The sequence below is a fragment of the Haliaeetus albicilla genome, chromosome 27, assembly GCF_947461875.1.
Source record: "Haliaeetus albicilla chromosome 27, bHalAlb1.1, whole genome shotgun sequence".
Lineage (NCBI taxonomy): Eukaryota > Metazoa > Chordata > Aves > Accipitriformes > Accipitridae > Haliaeetus > Haliaeetus albicilla.
Window position 1 is genome coordinate 21,465,892 of NC_091509.1, and position 20,871 is coordinate 21,486,762.

Below are 20,871 nucleotides of genomic sequence, written 5' to 3' on the forward strand. Positions count from 1 at the left end.
ACTGCTGTTATCAAGTACTGACTTAATTACAGTTTTATCTAAAAATAGATCAAGTTAGCTTGACAGAATTCATTTTTCCTACTCCCCTGCTGCCCGGTGTTGTTTCCTCCCTTCGGTTCCTGCTCCATCAAGCCCAGCATCAATCCGCTTCCACAGCCTTTTCCCAAGAACAGGACCGGGCTGGCAGGCCATTGCTGCCGAGAGCCCACCAGCACGCTTGCTTTCCACTTGTCCCGGTCTTCCAAAACTCACTGAACATAAACACAAAGAGCCCAGGAGGCTCCTTGGGGCTCAGGTTATCCAGCTCTGGCTGCTTTTAACCTTTCTGACTTTGGGAGCTGCTGACACCCAGGTAATTCCTACGGGCAGGGAAGCGACGCATTGCCCACTGCCTCGCACATCTGCACTTTGCCATAGCTGCTTTTGTTTACAAAACCCACCCAAGGTAAGGCCCATAGCTGATATCTGCTCGTTATCATCACTTTCCTCTTTCCTCTGATTGTTATGTGGTTTCCACAGCTTTCGTAGCTGCCCACACTTCCCTGGAAGCCAAGCCAAGGCAGCTTTCTTCCCGCTTGGGAAACTGCTTTGTTAGCCTGAGCGGTGTCTGTCACCGGCAGTGGTGGCTCTGAAAGAACAGTGGAAAAGTACCATCTACGCACAGCCCCGTCGGAGCATGCATCGCTGGAGCTGTCCTGGCTGGTCCCCGTGCCGTGCCTCTGCTGGGCGTGCTGGGGGGGTCACGGTGCGAGTGCTGCAGCTCCTGGGCTGGAGGAAAACACCGTGCCTGGGAAGAGCCGCCTTCCCTGGACATATCCCGTGCAATTTCCCACTGCCTGCCAGTGTCTCCCACCTGATAAGAGGGGGCTGCTGCAGGCTCATCCAGCTTTGGGAAGGGCTCACCACGCAGCAGTCACTTCCAGAGCAGCACGAGGAGCTTCCCAGGGGAGCACCGTGGGGCTGTGCTCTGTCATCTTCACCCGGTGGGCACCGAACACCCCCGGCACCCAGCCCAGCGCCGCGGGCTGCACCAGGCATCAGCCCAGCACCCAGAAGGCCTGGGCAGCAAAAACCTTAAAATACATTTTTCTGCATTTGGAAAGCGTGTGACACTGATCACCAGTCTTACCACTTTCATATTTTACTGACTGGTTTTAATTTTATTTCCCACATGTTTGACAATGGAAACAGATTTTTCTTTCCTTGTTTTGGTGTAAGCAGGCTGCAGCCCGTGGTGCTGGTGGGACTGTGGGTGCTGGGTGCAGGCGCCGCGGGGGGGCCAGACCTGGCAGGACCGCGCTGGACCCCAGGAGGTCACATGGATGTACGGACTTGAAGGATCCTGGCTCTTTGTATGTGTGTCACTGGTTGATCTTTCTTCTTTTGCTTTGCTGCCTAAGAAGGTTTTTCCTCCCTTGCTGGGTGTGCGGGAGGGGAGGGAGGGCAACCCGGGGACACAGGCACAGCGGCGCATTCTGGGACATGAGGTCTGCTCATTGTGGCATTGGATTTTCTGATCTGAACCCCAGGAAGAAAACAAAACTGGGGCTTCAGTGTCTGGGGGCTGCTCCAGGAGATACCTCACTGCCCAAAATCTCCAAGAATTCCTGATTTTGTCTTTGTCAGCTCAGCCACTTGTGCAAATAGTGTCAGCCAGGGCTGGCCACACAAAGCAAGGTCGGTTATAAGCCGTTCTCCTGGAACAGAAGCACTTGGAGCCGGCACAAAGAAATCTCTGTCTCTCCCCTTTGCTGGCATCCTGGCAATTAACCCAGAAAATCGCAGCTTGCCCTTGTCTTGGGTGCTGAGTGCGGGGCTCTGCGGTGCGCGGGGGATGACTGTCTTGGCTGGGGGGGTCTGGCTGTGCTGTGGCCCCTGGCCGCACGGGGAAATGGTGCGGCCAGTGTCCGACTGGGAAGTACAAAACGAATGGAGAACTCGCCTGCTTCCAGAAGAAGTGAGGGAAATCATTTGGGTTTTTACACTAAAATATTTTAAAGAAATGTATGTCTAGAAAACAGCAAAAGCAGGAGTCACCTTCGATCAAACGTGGGCAACCTGACATAAACTTTGACAATATATTTTGGTGTATTTGATTTTTTCCCCCAAAATATTTCAGGCAAAACCTCTGTGCAGTGACCTAACGCCCAGCGGTGATGGGTCCTCCACAGCCAGGCAGAGATACCCCCGGGGCTCCCAGGGCAGGGCTTGCTCCAGACCCTCCTGGCTTGGGCACCACGCTTGATTTAAACACTGGCTGCACCAAACGGGCTCTGCAAACTCAATTCTCCTGGACTCAAACCACGCTGGCCGTTGCCAGCTCGCCCTGGCCCGAGGTGCTAAGCCAGGCGCATCCTGTGGGCAGAGGAGACGCGTGTGCAGCCGGGGAGCTGGTCCCGTCCCCGCAGAACGACGTGTCAGATGCTGCAGCCGCTGCAGGGGACGTGGGGAGCCGGAGGAAACCCAGCCCTGCCCTGCCAGGGTCCTCCTGTAAATAACAGCCCGTCCAGAGCTAAACACGGCCGCCGTGGGAAGTGTTTGGTGAGCCAGATAATCTGCAGGCAAAGGCTGTGACTGTCCACTTGAGTATGCCATGGTACTATTATTGTAAAATACAATAATTGCATGCCCAGACTGGGCCAATGTGCTTGCATGGTGAAGTACTCCTGAGTAATTAAGAAATACTCTGTATTTGATTTGCCACTACAGATCAAATTAGTGGAAGATGAATCAATTTCAAAGCCATTTTTTAAATCTTTGGGTTTGTTCTATTGAATTTTTTTGTTTCATTTTTTACTATGTAAAGTCACAGGAAAACCTCACTGCAGCTAATAAAAGCAGAAAGAGCAAGAAAATTAATGATACAAAAATGAAGGCAATGGGAAAGAATGTAAGTCATGCTTAAACAGTATTGTAGAAAATACAGTTCACTCAAGTCCAACCCACTAGGAAACAAATATTTAATTGTACAGTAAATAACATATATTTATTTTAAGAGAGGCCCATTTCAAACCATATCTTACAAGCTAAGTGAATATAAACAGACATGTAACCCGGCTCGCACAGACCCTATGCCCTCCTGCGTCCTGCCAGGGGAAGGGGAAAGCAAAGAAACCCAAACTGCAGAGGAACGAATAAGGCCAGACCCATTAATTAGGAATTGTTACTGGTTTCAGAGGGACAGCTTTGTAAGGAAAGGGACTGCTGCTCTCCCAGGAACTTGAGTGAGAAGCCAGAGAGAAGCAGGACTGGAAGGGAGGGTGTTGCAGGGGGATGGGCATCTCGATGCTGACCTGGGGAAGCTGACCCTCCGCTGGGCTGTGCGTCTCCTCTGCGGGTGTGGGCAGAGCAGGCAGCGATGCCCACGGGACCTCCTGGGGCCGTCGCGGTGCCAGGCGCAGGCAGAGCAGGCAGCGATGCCCACGGGACCTCCTGGGGCTGCTGCGGTGCCCTGTGTGCCCTTGCAGCACGTAACAGGTGAGGAGCTCTCCAGGCACTTAATGTTTTTACTAGCAAATGAAATTGCTCCCAATCAGTGTCTTATCTGCATGCTTCAAGGGCACGTCCTCTGCAAACACTGCTGTGAAAGTAAACACGATGCAGCGACGGGGTTTTCTATGGCAAGGTGAACGCGAGGAGGCAGATCTGCTTACTGCGTCCCTGCCCCGATGGCTGCGTTTGCTGAGATGTACGGTGCAGTGTGAGGACACTTCACGCCATAACCTTGAACGGACGAAATATATGCCTGGAAAAATAATTGAGATGGTGAGGATAATTTTGTTCTCCTGCTCCCACAACTGCACACCTCCTGCGCAGCTTCAGTCCCCTGGTCCCCAAGAAGCACAGTGAAGCCACCATACTGATATGTGGGGACAGGCAGGTTTTCTGGCTGGGTGATATGTTTACGTGCTGACATGGTAAAAGTGGGTTAAGCGAGGCACCAGGATCCGGCCATGCCTCCGCTGCAGGCATTGCTGAAACGGCACCGTCAGTCTTTACCCGTCTCCTTGGAGAGCTCTGGGGTATGGAGAAATGTAACACCACAGAGGCATAGGAACTGGTACTTTACTGATCTTTTCACGTCCCCACAATCGGTTTAACACAATCTGGTATTTGCTGTGGCTATGTCCCACCCCACACTGGCTGTGGGGTGGGCTGCTGGATGCAGGAACATGGGCTGGCACACCTCCCTGCAGGGCAGCTCCTCATCTTCCTTCTTAAGTTCATTAACTTCAAATGCAAATCTGTTTCCTTGTTCTTCTTCTCTGGTAAGTCAGCCTGGCTGCAGTGTCTCTGTTCCTCTCCCTTCCAGTTCCCCTCAGCCGCCTGGCTCTGGCCCCCAGAGACCCCAAGGTCCCCCATCACACCCTGCCCCTTGGGTACCTCCACAGACAACCAGGAGAAAAGGCACCCTCCTGCTCAGCTGCCCTTCGCCATCTTCTGCTGAGAGAAGGAAAAGGAAATGTCAGCTCCTGAGATTGCAGAAAACGGTCCAAATGAAGCGCAGAGCTAACGACAGGCAAAGGCGGCGTGGGCACGGTGTATGGCGATGCTGGGGTCCTGCAGCCTCTGGCAGAGTTGGGCAGAAGGAGCCACAGTGACCAGCTCCTGCCTCCGAATCCCAGCGCCAAAAGCAACTCCCTTTGTCTGGGTTTCCGGGCAAAGTTGGGATGGTTATTGGGGATTTCCACAGGATTTTGGAGACACTGTTAGTTACTTTTGAAGAGATTTCTATCCAGGAAAGGCAGTGGCCTTGCTGTAATTACGAAAATTAAAACAATTTCCACTGAAGCCAACAGTGGGGAGTTGATGTAAAGCTAGCACCAGGGCAAAAGGAGCATGTGTAAGGGGTGGTCACTGAGTGCTGGGGGAGAGGAAAATCTCCATCCAGTTTCCAGGAGCAGAGACACAAAAAGAGGGAACACCGAGGGCTGGGACCACTGAGCAGAACCAGGAGGAAATTAATATTTACATAGGGAGAGCCAGTGCTTACATTCATCTTACGGGTCGTACCAGGGCTAATGCACAGCAGACATCTCTGGAAACTCTCCAAAAAGGAAACTGGAGTTTGGTTTGGGAACTTCTGGTTCTAATTCCTGGAAACACAGCTTCAGCTCAATTTCACAGTGGTTTGTGACTTTTTTCCAGTGGTTATACAAATTTTGGGAAAACATTCCTCTCCTTGGAATTGTCTTATGATAATATAACCCCACTTAAGTGGTCGGAGGTTTTGTATGGCTTCAAACCACCCCAGAAGGCGCCTGCAAGGAGTAGTCCCCATCTGCCTCGCGCGCCCTGGCAGCTCACAGTTAGGCAGAGGGATTGTGAGGGACTGTTTATCCACTGCGTGTCTGCAGTTTTATTACAGCCTGCCACTGTACTTTGACACACGAAGAAAGCGAGCCCGCAGCATCTGTTGGACCGGGATTTGAGCTAGCTGCGGCGTGCTCTTTCACAGCTGGATCTCTTCTCTGGTCCATGCAGGCCACGCTAAGCTGGGAGCAGCATAGGACAGGCAACAGCATGCAGGCTCAAACGCCAAAGTGGGAAAAAAATGAGCTGCAGGACAGGTGAAGTCTCTTCTGCCCCTTGGGCTGGTGCTGGCCAAGGGAAGGGCTTGGTTTAGATGGGACACAAGGAAGAGATTTTTTAAGATGTGGGTGGTGAGTCACTGGAGCAGGTTCCCCAGAGAAGTTGTGGATGCCCCATCATTGGAAGTGTTCAAGGTCAGGTTAGATGGGGCACTGAGCAACCCAGTCTAGTGGAAGATGTCCCTGCCGTCTTGGGACTAGATGATCTTCAAAATTGGACAAGATGATCTTCAAAAGTCCCTTCTGTGATTCTCTGACTCCGGGCTTTCAGGTGCTCTCCATGAAGGGCTCGCCCTCCCCAGGTGCAGCCGGGAGAGGGACCAGCTGCAGGGTGTCAGTGTTGATGGGATACAGGGTGGAGCAGGGTTTAAGTGCCGCTGCTCGAGCTAGTTTCAGCCTTTGGTGGAGCTTTACAGTGCCTGTGGCTGGGTGCGGTAGCATGTGCTGGGATCTTTGCTGTTGCAGTACTGGGGCTTGTCTCCAGCTCCTGTGCAGCCAAAGGCAGGTAGAGGTGGGTACTGGAATGGGGCATGTAGGTGTTTAATGCTGGTGGTGGCCAAAAGCCTTGCTGCCTTGGGTTTGGGCTCAAGGCAGGGGATGTGATTCTGCTACAAGAGCTCATCTGGGTGAATTTTGTTGGTATGTACCCTGGCAAAAGCTTGCTGCTGTTATGGGTGGAAAGGCTCCAATGGCTGGCTCTGCAGTGCTGCATTGGTGCAGAGCAAAGCCCCTTTTGTGGGGCTGAGCCCTTACAACTCAAAAGGGAGCTGTGGGTATTGGCTGCTCTTCAAAATCACCCTGTCTTTGTCCTAGGTTGTTCCCCTACCCTTCTCTGAAACTGAGAAGCCAAAGATTCATAGCCTTAGAGGTTTAAAAGAGTCACTTTAAATTCAATAGGTTTAACTCTGAGCTGCTTCCCTCAGTTATTGATTCACAGCCTGCCCTGCAAAGCTCAGGATGTGCATTATGTTTCTGATGCTCTGGCTCCCATGGTCAGCAAGGTGCTGTCAGAGGCGGGTGCCCTGCAGGCTGGTCTGTGGCTCTGCGACACCTTGGTGTCACCAGAGCCCAGTGCCCCATGGGGGCCCTGGTACCCCTCCCACGTTCAGCCTTAAGAAGCTGAAGCAGGCTCCTGCAAGGAGAACCTGCCAAGGAACACAGGGTGGTGGGTCTCCTCCAAACCAGGAGGGTTTTGAAAGCTTTGCACAAACAGCAGAAGCTGGGAATTGCTTTATGGGTTTCATGCAATGCTCGTTTCCTTGCCTAGCTATGCAGCCTGTGGTTTGTCTGGCACAACTGGGCTCTCAAGGCTGCAGCTCCAGCTGAATCTGATGCCTGGGCTGTGTGAGACTTTGATTTTCTTCCTTAACCTGGCCAATTCTAAACGTGTCACTTACAAAGGAGAGCTAAGGAATGTACAAATTCCTTGGCACGAATCTGCGTGATGGTTTTCAAAGGGGATATGTGGCATGTGTGTGATGAAAATCGATTGACTTCCAGCCTTTGGTAAGTTCTAGGTCTAAAAAAGGTAGGTTACGTCTCTGGGTGCTGACTGCTGCTATTCCATCTCCAAGGTGTATATCAGTAAGCCTTTCTGGGAGAGGGTCAACCGCGCCTACATCCCCAGCTCACCGGGGTCCTGCGCTCCTCTGCCTGTTGCTCCCTCTCCCCACCACAAATGACCTGTGGAAGTGTTTTTCCACGGAGCATTATGAGACCAAAGCTCCCATGCAGAACATGGATAGAGGCTAATATTTTGTGTTTGCGGAGGAAATGAGTGGCAGCTGCTTGGCTGGGCCTTCGATGAGATTTCATATTTCCTGAAAAAAATGAGAGTAAGAATAGACAGACTCTTTGGCCTTTCCTGACAATGAAACTTTGTCATATCTATAATTAACCCTGTTATTTAAATACTTCTTCCATGAACATCTTTGAAGATTTCATAGCCCTTGGTTAATTTACTACTTTTCCATTTCAGCTTCCTGTGCTATAGTGATTCCCAGGGGCATGACTAATTTCACTTTTCCATTTAATTGAGGACTTGTTTCTGGCTTTGCCTTTGTGTGTTTAGCTGTAGCTTGGGCAGCCTGGTTGATGCCTTGTCCCTGCCCAAAATGCACCTGTCAGTCCTCTTATTTTCCTCTAGGAAAAGCTTCCCAGGGAATTTAGAGAACATCTATGACCAACACTTTTCTTTCTTTCAGAAACCTTTTCATCGCAGTGATGTAGTCCCACAGGAATTTCAGTATGGCTGTTGGTTTAATACTTCAGGCCTTAGCTGCAGGGCCAGTAGTGCTGGAGCCTTGCATACATCAGCACCATCCTATGGTGCTAGCTGGCGCGCTCTCCAGCAGCCCTGATGGGCCTGGGGTGGAGGAGCTACGGGTGCGTGACGGCGCTGGGTCACCTTGGCTCCACAGCAAGGCTTTCTGCACACACTGGCAAATACAGCTTGCTTTGAGGGGTTACGGCCGTGTCAGCTGGGGCCTGGGGAAACCTGCTGCTCTGAGCCTTTCTTATTCTTGGGGGATGTTATCTGAACTTGCTTAGGTGCAAGAAAAGTTGTGGAAGAGACCTGGGATGTTCTCAGCCCTCCAAGATTTGTGGGGTTGAATAAGGGACCAGTACAACTGCATTAGATCTCATGGTGGATTTTCCTTGTGTGCTATTTGTCTCCTCTTAAGGGGTTCACCCCAAGAAATCCCAAGCTAGAAACTCTTCTTACTTAAGTATAACTTGTTATTTTTGTGTCAGTAAGGACTTCCCTGCAGGGCTTGTAGTAATGTTTCCTTTGCTGCTACTCTGGCAGCTGCAGAGTGGATTTTCTTTCCCTGTCCAGCTTGCTAAATAACCACCACTTTGCTCCACAGAATCCCACTGCAGGGGAGGCCTGGATGGGAAAGGAGCTAGTGAAGCTCTTGGGCAGCACAGTGAAAAAAAACCCCCAGGGATGAAGGGCATAGTGAAGGTGGAAACCCACCCTTCTCTCAGGGTGAGATGTAACCTGGACCATCAGCAAGGAAATGGTGATCTTCAGTGCAACTAACCCTGTTTTTGCCTGGAAGGTAATTATATATCCAAATGCATACATGTAAGCAGTGAAGTCCCTCTATGTGTGTTCTTTCTGCATCATGTTAAATGTGCTAAATGCCTCTAGACATCCTAGTTCCCTGACCCAGTAATTTCTTACCCTTGTCTTTGTGCTTGAATGATCGTCATATCTCCAGAAGTTATGACCACGCAGTCACTGTCTTCATGATTTTTAACACAGACTAAATCATGCTGCAGATAACAGATAATAATGCAGTGCTTTGTTCTGTCTTGACGTGTATGCACAGTGCCGTTAACGTTTACAGTGTGAATGGTGCTCTAAAATGAGATGGAGAAGGGGTCATTGTGGCTTGAATCAAACAGGGATTTGTGCTGCTGGGTAACTGAGCCTCTGCAATCTCCTGATTAAGGCATTACTCTTTAAAATAAGGTTTCTGTTTTGTAAGTTATTTTATGTTCAATTCCTGGGCAGGGCAGTGTGACCACAGACCCAAACATGACAATTCTAAAAGCTGCTCTTCTGTGGTACTTCAGCATAAGGATCTCATGGCGCTTTTGATCATCAGTCATCAATACCATTACCACCATCAAATTAAGGGAAGACAAAGGAGACATTGAGTGTAGAAGCCTGGCTCCAGCACTATGAGGATCATCATCCTGGAAACAAAAGTCAAAGCATAACATCAGGCTAGGAAAAGCAGAAGGGATTCGTGAGTATCTCTGTGCCCTGGGGAGGGTCCTGAAAGCAGGTGGGTTTTGGGGTCATGGACGTGAACAGGAGAAGGGAGGTTAGCAGTCAGGGCAGGTGTTGGAGCAGAGTATAAACCTTAATGAATAAGTAAGCTGCCACCAAAATTGGGGAGGGAGGAGGCAAACAGCACTCTGAAGAATTACCCCCAAAATCAACAGAGCTGGGAAATGTGCCACCTCCTGCAGCAAGCCTTATTCCTTATTGCCAGTGTGAAAGGGCTGGCCTGGTTAGCAAAACTGAGGGTTCAGGTGAAGGGTCAAGGGTATATATGGCTTCTCAGTGTCTTAGCTGAAGAGTATTGAAAAGGTTTTCTTTTAACAAGGAATCAAGGCAAACAAACCTCCTAAACTGGCTAAATGCACAAGCACCAGAAAACTCTCAATCCCAAGAAGTGTTCCTGTGCTTGCTGCACTTGGAAGCCGGGTCTTGGTCTATCTGCTCTGACACCTGCCAGGAAGATGAAAGGAAACGGTGCTGTTGTCTTCTGGGGGCAGCTCCCCTCAGATGCGATGCCTGTGGGCTTTGTCACTGTGATTCCTGCTCTCTTCCCAGTGCTCCCAGATGCCTCCGAGAGGCACGTGCCAGGCAAGTGGCTTGGCAAAGACTGTGCTGTAAGTAGCTGGCATGTCCTGGGCATGTATGAATGGGTGTGACTGCTGCAGAGCAAAAACATGAGGCAAAGCCAATTACCCTAAGATAGACAACAGGCTTGTAGCAGCTATAGTTACAGTAATATGCTCTCTGTGGGGGAGAATAACTGATTGCCCAAGGCACAAACAACAGATATAGGGACCTGGAAGGAAATAGATGTGGAGATCATTGCTGCAAGTAGGACACCACAGACTGACTAATAGCATCTTGCAGTGGTATTTCCATTCAAAATGAAACAGCTTCCAAAAACTTTTACCAAACCTGTGGTGTCTGTGAAACCCAGGAAGACTTGGTAGCACAACTGGCTAATGATGAGTTTTCAAAAAAAAATTATTGGAGGCTAACAAGTGTAAGCTAGGAGCCAGAGGTTTTCTAGATTGGGAGCAGGGACCCCAGTCCTGCTTGCTTTTCACTTCAGGGAGATCTGACCCCCATGCAGAGGCTCATTTATGTCACTGCTGTTCCATGTAAAGACCTGTCTTCTGGGTTGTCTCACCCACCCCTGCAAACCTGTCTGAAGGCCAGGAGGAGTGACTGCAAGGAGAAAAGTTAGCTGAAGAAGGGAAAAGAGGAATCAAGGAGGTGGAAATTCATGTGTGATTGCTAGAGCTGCAACTCAGGAAGGAAAGGTACTGTTCTGCTGTAAGATACGTATGTATAATCGTGTTAGCTATATGTAAAACTCATGAATGCTCAGTGGAGGGAGTACTCTGTCATGCTGACGGTGTCTCTTAGGCTATCTGCTCCAACCACATGGAAAAGGGTCTATCTGTTTAGAACAGACCCAAAGCATGTATCCAGGCTGACATGGCTGCACTGGAGAAGAGGAAGCTCTTGGTGTCTACTCTGGAGTTGTACTCACAGCTAACAAATGGTCCAAGCTCAAGGATCTGATCTCTCAGAAGGTTGTCAGTACAATAGGTCAATACATGCCCTTTGGTTTACAACAGGGAATTCATGTAGATTCATTGCAATGGTCTAATGTATTATCTGGAACACTTTTTTTTTTTTGGTTGCATACAATGCCTCATCTGTGCCTAGCTCAATTAAAAAAAAATCCTTGAAAGCAAGAAAGATGTGAGTGTGATATATAGTCACATAACAAACAGACCTTGAACATTGCTGCTTGAGGGCAATTCCAAGAAATCTCTCATGTATCTCCTGGTTTCTGACAGTCAAGATGCCCATTGTAGTCTCCTGGGGTTTAAAGAAATGCATTAGTGTGCCCAAGTGTCTGGTTTTTTTGAGACCTGGTTTTCCACCTTCCCTTCCCTGGTAACAGTGGTTCTTATATCCACAAGCAGTGGGAACGCTGCTGGGAATGGGGGTCAGCTGTCAGATGGCAGCCTCCAAAACCCCTGACATAAAACACTCACAGGATAACTGGGTTTAACATCCCCCCAGCAGGCACTGTGGTCCCTGTGCATGGATGCCCACGCACTGCAGCACCAGCTTCCCTGTGGGCATCTGTCACTCCGAGGCTGCGGAGATGGGGCTGTGAGATGCTGTGAGCTGACATGGTGGCTCAGTGCTGCTCTGTGGGGATGGGGCTGGTTCCCCACCTCCCACTCCTGCTGTCACTCTGGCTCCTGCTTTACCTGACTGGTCTCATTTAACTGGCAGAAAGCTTTCCTGGAGAAGTGGCTTGTTCCTGCTGTGTTCGCAATGATGTTTCACAGAGGTGCAGTAACCACTGCCGCCAGTGCAAGGACAGGGGCAGGAAAAGAGAGGTGGGGAGATGCTGTGCGCAGCCAGATTAGGATGCTGATCCAGTTGAAAACTAGCTCTAAAAAAAATTTGTTAATTCTCAAACAAACCTGCTTAATCCAGCTGATTGTGTGACCCACCTAGAGGTGATGCTGGTGTGAGGGAGGGCTGGGAAGAGCAGCTGAGGCTCATCTGAGCTGATGCTATTGCAGCCTCCCTCTTCCTCCTGCTTGGCGGTGCCTGGGGTGGCCCCCACCCCTGCACCAGCATTGGTGGTTATTTGATCCCAGAGAGTGCTAAACTAGGTAGAAACTGCTCATTTTAAAATTTTTTTTTAAATGCTGGATTAGTTTTCTGCTGACTTTGCTCCCTGAGTGTGTCAGCTGTGGGATGTGGGTTGAGGACTGAGCAGGGGAGAATGTGTTAATGTGTGGTCAAGGACGGGCTCAGGGGTGGGAGTGTGGGACTGCGGTGGCGGCCACAGCTTTCATCTGCTAGAAGTATGTGTAAGCGCAGCCTTGAAGAGCATGGAGGAGCGCTCGCTGGAGACCGGTGGGCTGAGCTTTGCACCCACTGGGATCAGTGGGCAGGTTTCTGTCGGTTTAAATGGCAGTGTTACTGGACCCCTACATGGTGTCCAATTGACTCAGCTCACTTGGAGGTGAGACAACTAAGTTGCTTAAAAAATAAATCAAAGCAGGCAAATACACTGGGATTGCAGACGGATGCAAGCTATTAGCTACAGGCAGGTAGATGTGGAAGTTCAATGTTTTTCTTTGTTTGCTTATTTTCCCCTTCGGTGGTGTTCTTTTACAGTTTGGATGCACAATCCTAGGAAGACTGGGCTGAAGATGTCAATGGCTGTTCCTCCCCAGTGCCTGCTGCCCTGCTCTGCTCCCACGCTCTGAGCTCAAACACGAGTGTATCCTGACAAATGCAGCATAAGCCGGAAAAAGAGGAGACGAGTCCATGACCTGGTACATTAATCGCTGCCTGCCTGAGGCCTCAGTTCCAGTCCTGTGGTGTGTGCGGTATTTCATGTGTGACAGAGCTTTGTAATGCGTTGATTCTGTCCTCATCAGAAAATGACAGCCTGAACATCATTACTTTCTGTGGTACTGGAAAAGTGCTGAAAAAACCATCAGTTTCCAGCCCCAAATATTCTGATCCTCTAAGGCAGTGTCCTACAAATCTAGTTACAGGTTCTTCCGTATTAGCTGTAAGTGCCGGAACACTCTTTTAGTATGAACAATGGCAATGTAGAAGAATAAAACCAAAATACGTGCTCCTGTGGCTTTGTACAGTGTAGAATTAAGGAGTGTAAGGCAAATAATGTCTAGTGCTTTTATAGGGCTGTATGCATATGGCGTAAATGACAGCTAATTAAACTTTATATTCTGCCTACAAGATAAGCATGTAATTAGTATTACATCCTTTTTTATAATTAGGAGATCTCATCCAAAAAAATGTGGCTCACAAACCATTTTTGAAGGCAGTGACTCAGCCTGAATTAGGCTGTGGCGTGAAGATTGAGAAAATCGTGCTTTAGACCTGCCAGTGCATAAAAAAAGCAGAGACAAAAGGTTGAGCCGGTATCAGGTTGCTACGCCTGCACCCATCCGCTGGAAAACATAGGTGGATTAACTTTTTAATGTGGTGCCAAGCTTTGTGCAAGACCATCTATCTTCCCCAGTTTGCAGAAAAGTATAAAGCTGGCACCAGCTTCGCATTGCGTTTCATGGCTGACTTGACAGGAATGCCGCCCTGTCGCCGCACTTGATCCGGAACGCGTTTGCTGTGCGGTGCATAGGCTCGTGTTTGCCGAGAGGCAGCTGCCCCGCGCCCTCCTCACCAGCCTGAATGGCTGAGCCGGGGAGAAAAGGGGAATTCCAGTCATCGGGGGATTATCCGCAAATGTGTCTGTTTGTCACAGTCTGGGGTGAGAGGCCATCGGCTCATACGTGCGTGTCTGCCCGGGGGGGGGGAGGCTGCGGGGTGGCTTGCTCTTGACATGGTGCCATCATTTATGGTGAGAATGGATTTTCCCAGATCTGCTGGGCTGCCGCCACTGGTCTTTCCCGTTTTATTGCCGATGAGCCGCCGTCCACCTTATGGCAGCCAGAGCCAAAACCATGAGGAGGAGCAATTGTTTTGCGGGCCATGGTTTGCTCCTGGAAGCTCCCAGCCGAGGGAAGGAGGTGACGAGGCAGCTGCTGTGCTCGGGCCAAATTCCTGGCGTGTTCCTGAAGGAAAACGGGCTGTGGGGAGAAGCGGGTTTGTGCGTGGCAACGCAGAGCTATCCTGCCTGTCCCCGTCTCCCTCGCTGGGCTGGAGATGACACGCTCGCAGGGCGGTGGTGGTGCCGGCCTGCTGCCCGCGGCCGGTGCCCCTCTGTAACCAGCCGGTTCAAGAGATTGAGGGTTTATTTTCCTCAACTCGCGCTGTTAAACCCGGGGCAATAATCTCCGACGCAGATGTTTAATGAGAAGAAAAGCGTGCAAAGCTGCAACCCGCAGAGGCCGCAACCAGCTGGGCACGGACCGGGTGGTGGATGCGGGTCTCCACGCGACCCCGGGCCGGGAAGGTCCGCGGGGAGCGGGGCCCTCGAGTGACCCCTCCCGCCTCTCAGCGCCACTCGCGGATGCGGCGGGCGGGGGCCCGGCCCGGGGCTCCCCCACGACCCCCGGCAGGCGGCCCCAGGTGCTCCCGCAGGCCGCGCCGGGCCCGGGCCGGGCGGGCTTTCCCCCTCCCACTCCCGAGGCACCGCCCTCCCCGCAGCTGATTGGCTGAGCGGACGATGTGGGCGGAGCGCGGCGAAGCCGGGGGGGCGGGGAGAGCCGCCGCGAAACCACCCATTGGCTGGAAACGCTCGCGGGGAGGGGCCGTGTCCCGGCGCGGGGGCGTGTCGCGGTAGGCGGCGGGCGGCGGCGGCGGCGGCAGCGCGGGCGGGCGGGCAGCGCGCGGGCCCTGCCCGGGCGGCGGCCCCAGAGCGGCGGCAGCTCCGCCCCCGCCCGCCGCGCCTCAGCGCTCGGCTCCGCTCGGCTCCGCGCCCGGCACCGCTCCGCTCCGCTCCTCACGGCCCGGCCGCTCCCGGGGCGCGCCCGCGGCGGCGCCAGCTCCCCGGAGAGGCGAGCGGGAGCGCGCTTCGCCTTCAAAAGAAAACCCCCAAACCTTTAATTTTTATTTTTTTTTCATTTGCGCGTGGTGCTCGGTGCGCGGGCAGCATGGGGCTGCCGGCGCTGGAGTTCAGCGAGTGCTGCCTGGACAGCCCCCAGTTCCGGGAACGGCTCCGCTCCCACGAGGCCGAGCTGGAGAAGACCAACAAGTTCATCAAGGAGCTCATTAAGGACGGGAAGTCGCTCGTCGCCGCCCTCAAGAGTAAGTCAGGGGCCGGGGGGGGGGGGAGCGGCTCTACTGGGGGTCCCGCACCCTCCGGCCGGTCCCCCGCCACCGGCCCGGCACAGCCTGCCCGGCCCACGGTTGCCCATCCATCCCGGTCCTGGTCCTGGTCCTGGTCCTGGTCCCCCACGGAGCACCTGCTCCCGCCCGTGTCCCCCCAGCCCTTGGCGGTCCCGCTCCGTCGGGACACGCCTTGGTCCGTCAGGGTGGGCCTGGCCCCGCTCCAGCTGGACTTGGCGTGGTCCTGGACCACCAGGTTCCAGTCCGTGGCCCTCAGGAGTTGGTCCTTTGGGGGTGGTTCGGCTGGGGTGGGGGCCGATGGGTGGGTGCCATGCCCACCGCCCCGCTCCCCGGTTGTCCTCTGTCCCCTCTCTGTTCAGGGTGGGGGGGATGCCCAGTGCCCCCTTTCCTGGCTCTGCCCATCTCCTCCGTCCCCAGCGGCGTGTGGGGAAGTGGAGATGGTTGTTGCTGCGTGGGAGAACCGTGGGCTGGGGGGCAAAGCTGCAAACCACCCGTTTGTGGTGGGGGCTGTGCGGGAGGGGGACTCTGCGACGCAGAGGGAGACCCTCGCCTGCGGCCGGCGGTATCCCGGTCCCCCCTCATGCCCAGGCTGGGCTGGTTCCCGTCCCCACGGCCGGGGCTGGGGACATCTCTGCACGACCACCCACTGCCACGGTGGGTGGGCCCACTCCCCGAGCGGTGGTTCTGTTCCTGCTGTTCCTCCCATGGGGTCGTTTGGGTTTTTGTCTTTTTTTTTCAAGTTTCTTTGGCCCAAATCGCAGATCACTTCCCCTGCCGGTAGGTTTCCCGTACCAAACAGGCTGGCCAGGCAAGTTGTCACGTCGCTGAGCTCGCCCTGCCCTGCTCTGGTTCGGCGCCATGGGGCGGTGGGATGGGAGAGGGGCACATCCACGCACACCTGTGCCGTGGATCCCCCCGCGGCATCGCTTGTGATGCTCCAGCTTGGCCTCGGGGAAGTGGCGGGATTATTTTGGGAGCTGAGGCGTGGCGGTGTTGCCCCCAGGGTGCTCAGGCAGGTGATGGTCCGGCCAAGCCCACCACCCCGTCCCATCCCGAGAGAGCCGCAGCCACAGGGCTGATTCCTGCTCTGTCCCCTTCAGAACTCGCACCGAGCCCCACGGGTGCAGTTCCCCTGCTCTGGAGTAGCAGCCAGTAATGTTTGTATTACCTGGACGCCCATTGTACCAATTCTCAGCGTTTGGGGATTAAAAAACCCCCAAACCCAACAGCTCTTGGTGCATTTATGGTTCTGCAGGTCTGAGCTGTCTTCTGCTGCGGTGTGTTTGCCTGTTGACCTGAAGGCAGCCTGTGCCTGGCCTGGAGCATTCATTTTATCACAGAACAAATCCTACAGCATCGTTCTTCACTGAAAATAAATTTTAGGAATTAACTGGTGGGTCCCAAGGGTGTTTGTCTCTGGGCTTAGTCAGTGGGCACTTTTAGCGGGTCACTCGCCAGGTGCTGGCCGAGGGGGCCGGCTGTGCCCTTGCCCCAGTCGTGCCGCACGGCAGGTATTTTTGGGTGTGCTGAACCACTGTGTGCTCGCAGCTGCTGGTGGGCGACTCGCTGGCCAGCCGTGGCTGTGGCCGTGCTGCATGGCCCCCGGGCTGCCTGCGCCGGGGCAGGAAGAACGCTCGCCAGCTTCAAGAGATAAGGATGTTTTTATGGCTGAATTGTTTTGTAGCCTCTATTGAATGCGTTCCTGGATTAGACCTTAATTCCTGTGCAGGGCCGGGGGTGTGTTCCCCTGATGTCCTGGCTGCGGTCGGTAGGGGTATGAATAATGACAATTTTGCTGGAGAGTTAATTAATGCCCAAGCACCCGCGCTGCCTGGCCTCGTGGCTGCCTCGCATGTGTGTGCGGCCGCAGGCATGGTGGCAGGCTCCCCGCAGAGGTGGTCTGCAGGGCGCTTTGGGGGTATGTTTTGGGGGCGTGTAGGGCAGGGCACGGGGATGAGTGTCCCCTCCCTGGCTGTGAAGCTCGGCCACTCTGCGCGTCCTTCTCCCACGTGCGGCCCCTTGCTGTGAGAGCAACTTCACCAGCTCCATGGCTGCCGGCGAGCCGTGGTACCTCTGACTTCTCTAGCAGAGACCTGGTGCAGGACAGGATCTGGCCCAGCTCTTTTCACATGCGTTACCCTTGGTGTGTGATGGGTCTGAGGTCTGGCCGTGTTGCGTGGGTCATCACAGACCCTCTGGGCGTCCGTCTGAGCACGGATGGAGATGCTCCAGGGGTGGAGAGCTGCTGCGCTGCCTCTTGCTGGGTGTCGTTCCCGTTTCACTGCCGCAGGTGTTTGGGACGGCGCTGCTGTGAGCCGGTGCGGGTGGTACCTGGTGGCCATTCCTGGCAATGAACCAGGTGCTCGATTCTCTTACCCAGCTTTTATTTTTCTGGTGTTTCCAAGTGGTTTGTCTCCCCGTGGCTGGGCAGGGCAGGGCAGCCTTATCTCGCCGCTCGCATTGCCTCCACGCACGCTCCTTGGCCATCTTGGAGGGTGCGTGGATGCAGGGCTGGGCAGGTCCAAGGAGTAGCAAACCCCTGGCTCCAAGCACGCTGCCTCTGGAATGAGGGGCTTGGGGGGTATCTTGTCTCTTGGCACAGCGAGGTGGCCTGCAATCAAAGTTACTTGAAGTCTTGGCAATGTCCTCTCTCATTTTCCTTCCTCTTGCGTTTTCTGCTGAATGTTTCACATCCTCTTTAAGACAGGCGCAAGGGGAACGTAACTCTTTGTGTGTCAGCGCGGAGCGAGGTGGAGGGGCAGCTTGGATGGGGCAGCGGTGCAGTTATGTGGCAGGGAGGAAGATGCAGGAGGGAGGAGGACCCCTCCGCAACTCTGGGCAGAAGCGCTCCCCTCTTCCTGCTGCCCTGCTTGGCCCGTCGCCGCCCCAGCGCTGCTGACACCGGTGTGGCAGGAGCAGTGTGCAGGGATGGTGAGGCTGGTATAAAGGCACGTAAGAAAGTCTCTCTCTGGATTTGGTGGAGGAGCTGTTCTGTACCCTGCTTTTGCCCTCCGTGAAGGTATGGGAGGAAATGGGACTGATTCACAGCACTGTCGTCTTCATTTAAAAAAAGAATAAATTGAGAAGGTTGAAAATAATCTCATTTGCTGAAGGGCTGGTCTTGCTAAATATCCTCTGATGCTGAGGGCATCTCTGGAGCGTGTGTGTATATGTGTATATATATAAGTACTGTCATGTCCCGCCCCCCCCCCCCAGTGAGTATCTGTGCCCATTTCTATTGTCTCCATTTGCTGCTTGGCTGGTATTAGGAGTGACCTGGTTTTCAGCAAAACGTGTCCCTCTTCCTCCCTTGTATACCACACATAAATTATTCAGAAAGTTTTGCAAATGCAAAGACCTCAAGTGAGACATAAATAATGAACTCAAAGCTTGGATGCTGTGAAACCTGTTCGCTAGCGAAGGAGCTGTGGTGACCGTCGGTACCAGGGATACGGAAGCATTTTGCCCCTTTCCGTGTCCTCTGTGCCTGAGAAATGGGGCAGGCAGGGAGCTGCGTCCTGGCCAGCGGCTGGTCCTGGTATGGCAGATGCCCGCGGTGCCGGCATTGCCACCAGCCCCTCTGCTTCGGTGGAGGGGGATATCAAGCCCAGTCACCCAGATGGTGATGCAAAGAGGCTTTGCAGCTTGCTTTGGAAAATGAGCAGCGCACGTAACGATGGAGGGTGTGGGGGTGCAGGCGGCTGGCAGCCATTGCCTCCCCCATGCTGCTGTGGGGGGCTGAGCAGGGGTACCTTCTTCTTCCTCCTCCTCCTCCTCCTCCTCGTGGCCCTCAGGTCTCGCCGTGGTGATGAGGTTGTGGAGAGCTGGGGGCTGTCATCTCCTTTGGGTGCTGGGGCTGTAGTCCGGTGCCCTGCCACGTTTCCGCTGTTGTTTTTGTTTTGTTTCTTCCTTCAGCTCCCAAGCACTAATTTGAAGCCACCGAACCCGTCCACGCCCCGGCCGCTGCTGCGCTCGCACGTCGCAGGCTGCAATTTGTGCGGCAGGGCAGGGCTGGGCCGGCGGGGGCTCTGTGAACCCCCTCCCCGTGAGAGCCAGACCCTGGCCGAGCTGTGTCGTGCCCAGGGCTCCTGCGGGAAGGGCGGAGGTGCCCGTGCTCCGAAAGGCACAGTCGGGCTGGTTTGGGGTTTTGGATCATTTTTCCTTTGGCTGTTTTTTGGCCGGGTCACCGCAGAGCTGTGGCCGGGCGGTGAGGAGGGGCAGGACCGAAGGGGGATGCGGGGAAGGGATGACGCTGGGGTGGACCTGGACCCTGCGGCAGCCTGGATCTCGTCCGGCCCCACCGGCTTCCCCGGGACAGATGCTGCGGCACCAGCCCGCAGGTCTCGTGCAGGTTCTGCCATCCGCCGGCGTGCCCCGTGTCGGCTGCGTTGAGCGGCTGGGGCTTGCCCCCCGCTCCCAAGCTGGGACGTGCTTCGTGCGAGGCTGTCGGAGAAACGCGGTCACCCTTCAGTCTGTGCACGCGACGCTTGATTTTAGTGAGCTACCCAGTGGGACAATCTGCTTTGCCGGGGTCGCGGAGGCAGCCTGTGCTGCCACCGCGGGTGACACTGGGAGGGCTTTTGCTGCGGCTGTGGGTTTTTTTCCTGGACAGCCTCCTGCTCCGTGGCTGCCGTGCCGCTTAAAAAGCAAAGCGGGGAGGTTGTGTGGTTCCTGGCGGTGCAGTCAGCGTGCTGGGCTCTGCCCACGGACCGTGCGCTCTGGGATGCACTTGCACACAGGTTCCGTTCCACATCTCGGCAGCCTCTTGCTGAAACCGAGCCTTTAGGAAATGTCTGTGGTGCGGCAGTGCTGTACCTGGAACTGGCACCGACTCTGCAGCTCCCCTGGAAACGAAAGTGAAACTTTTGTCTAATGTTTAACCTGAGCGATTAATTCTCTTTTGATACAAACAAGGCTTAGCCTGGCCATAAGGAATCGTTTCAGACTCTGGCCAAAACCTTCAGTTGCTTTCTGACCCAGCCGACTTTGCTACCATTGCTGCCTTTCCCTGCTCTGCATCCCCCCCAGTTCAGCACACTCGGTCCCACCGGGAGAGGCACCCTGACCGGAGTGAGTCTGGGGGAGGCCCTGGCTTGGGAGGGTAGAGCTGCCCAGCTCAATGGGCAGAGGGATAACACGGTGCCGTGCACTCGAAATGTCCTTGTTTGCCTCTCCAGGGTGAAAGCCCTCGGGTGTGTGGGAGGAAGAGCCACGTCTTGGGCTGCTTCGTAACCTGGTGCTGTCTGGGGTGACGGGTCCTTGTGCCCCAGTGCCGCAGGCGCCTGCCACCCCTGGGGAGGAGAAGAAACTTGAAGCCCTTCTTGGATTATTTTCATCCTTTTGCCCTTCTGGTCCTGAAGAAAGCAGTAACAGCCCAAACCTTCCCATGACCCACCCACAGAAAAGAAGAGGGATTGAGATACAGGGGTTTAGATCTGGCCTTTCCAGAAATGGCCCTTATTTTTCCAGGTACAAACATTAGTGGTTAGAGACGTGCTCCTACCCAGGAGACAGCTGTACTTCTGCAGGCTTGGGTTTGGAGGAAAAGGAGTGGTATGCTTTCTGGAGGGTGCAAAAATAAAAATAACCCCGCCGTTGGGTTACTGCGGCCGCTTGCATTCGGTTCTGCTCTGGTTATGCTGTGAGAAATGGTGTTTGGCTGCTGCCATCGAGCACTCGGTGCTGGCCGCCTACGAGCAG

General features: G+C 53.9%; 1 protein-coding gene and 1 long non-coding RNA gene across 4 annotated transcripts in view; both read left to right on the top strand.

Moving 5' to 3' along the window:
- Nucleotides 1–8,079: 8,079 nt before the first annotated feature.
- On the top strand, nucleotides 8,080–13,184 carry LOC138682405 (uncharacterized). The gene is made up of 3 exons (XR_011322509.1): nucleotides 8,080–8,656; nucleotides 9,115–10,673; nucleotides 12,568–13,184. It is a non-coding gene; the product is annotated as an uncharacterized lncRNA (long non-coding RNA).
- A 1,498-nt stretch (nucleotides 13,185–14,682) lies between these two features.
- Nucleotides 14,683–20,871, top strand: part of ARHGAP26 (Rho GTPase activating protein 26) — a 155,581-nt gene continuing 149,392 nt past the window's right edge. For 2 of the 3 annotated variants that reach the window (XM_069772772.1, XM_069772773.1), the window contains exon 1: nucleotides 14,683–15,129. In XM_069772772.1, coding sequence (XP_069628873.1) covers nucleotides 14,976–15,129 — 154 coding nt within the window. In that variant the 5' untranslated portion in view covers nucleotides 14,683–14,975. The remainder of the gene's footprint in view (nucleotides 15,130–20,871) is intronic. The other variant, XM_069772771.1, reaches the window with a different exon arrangement.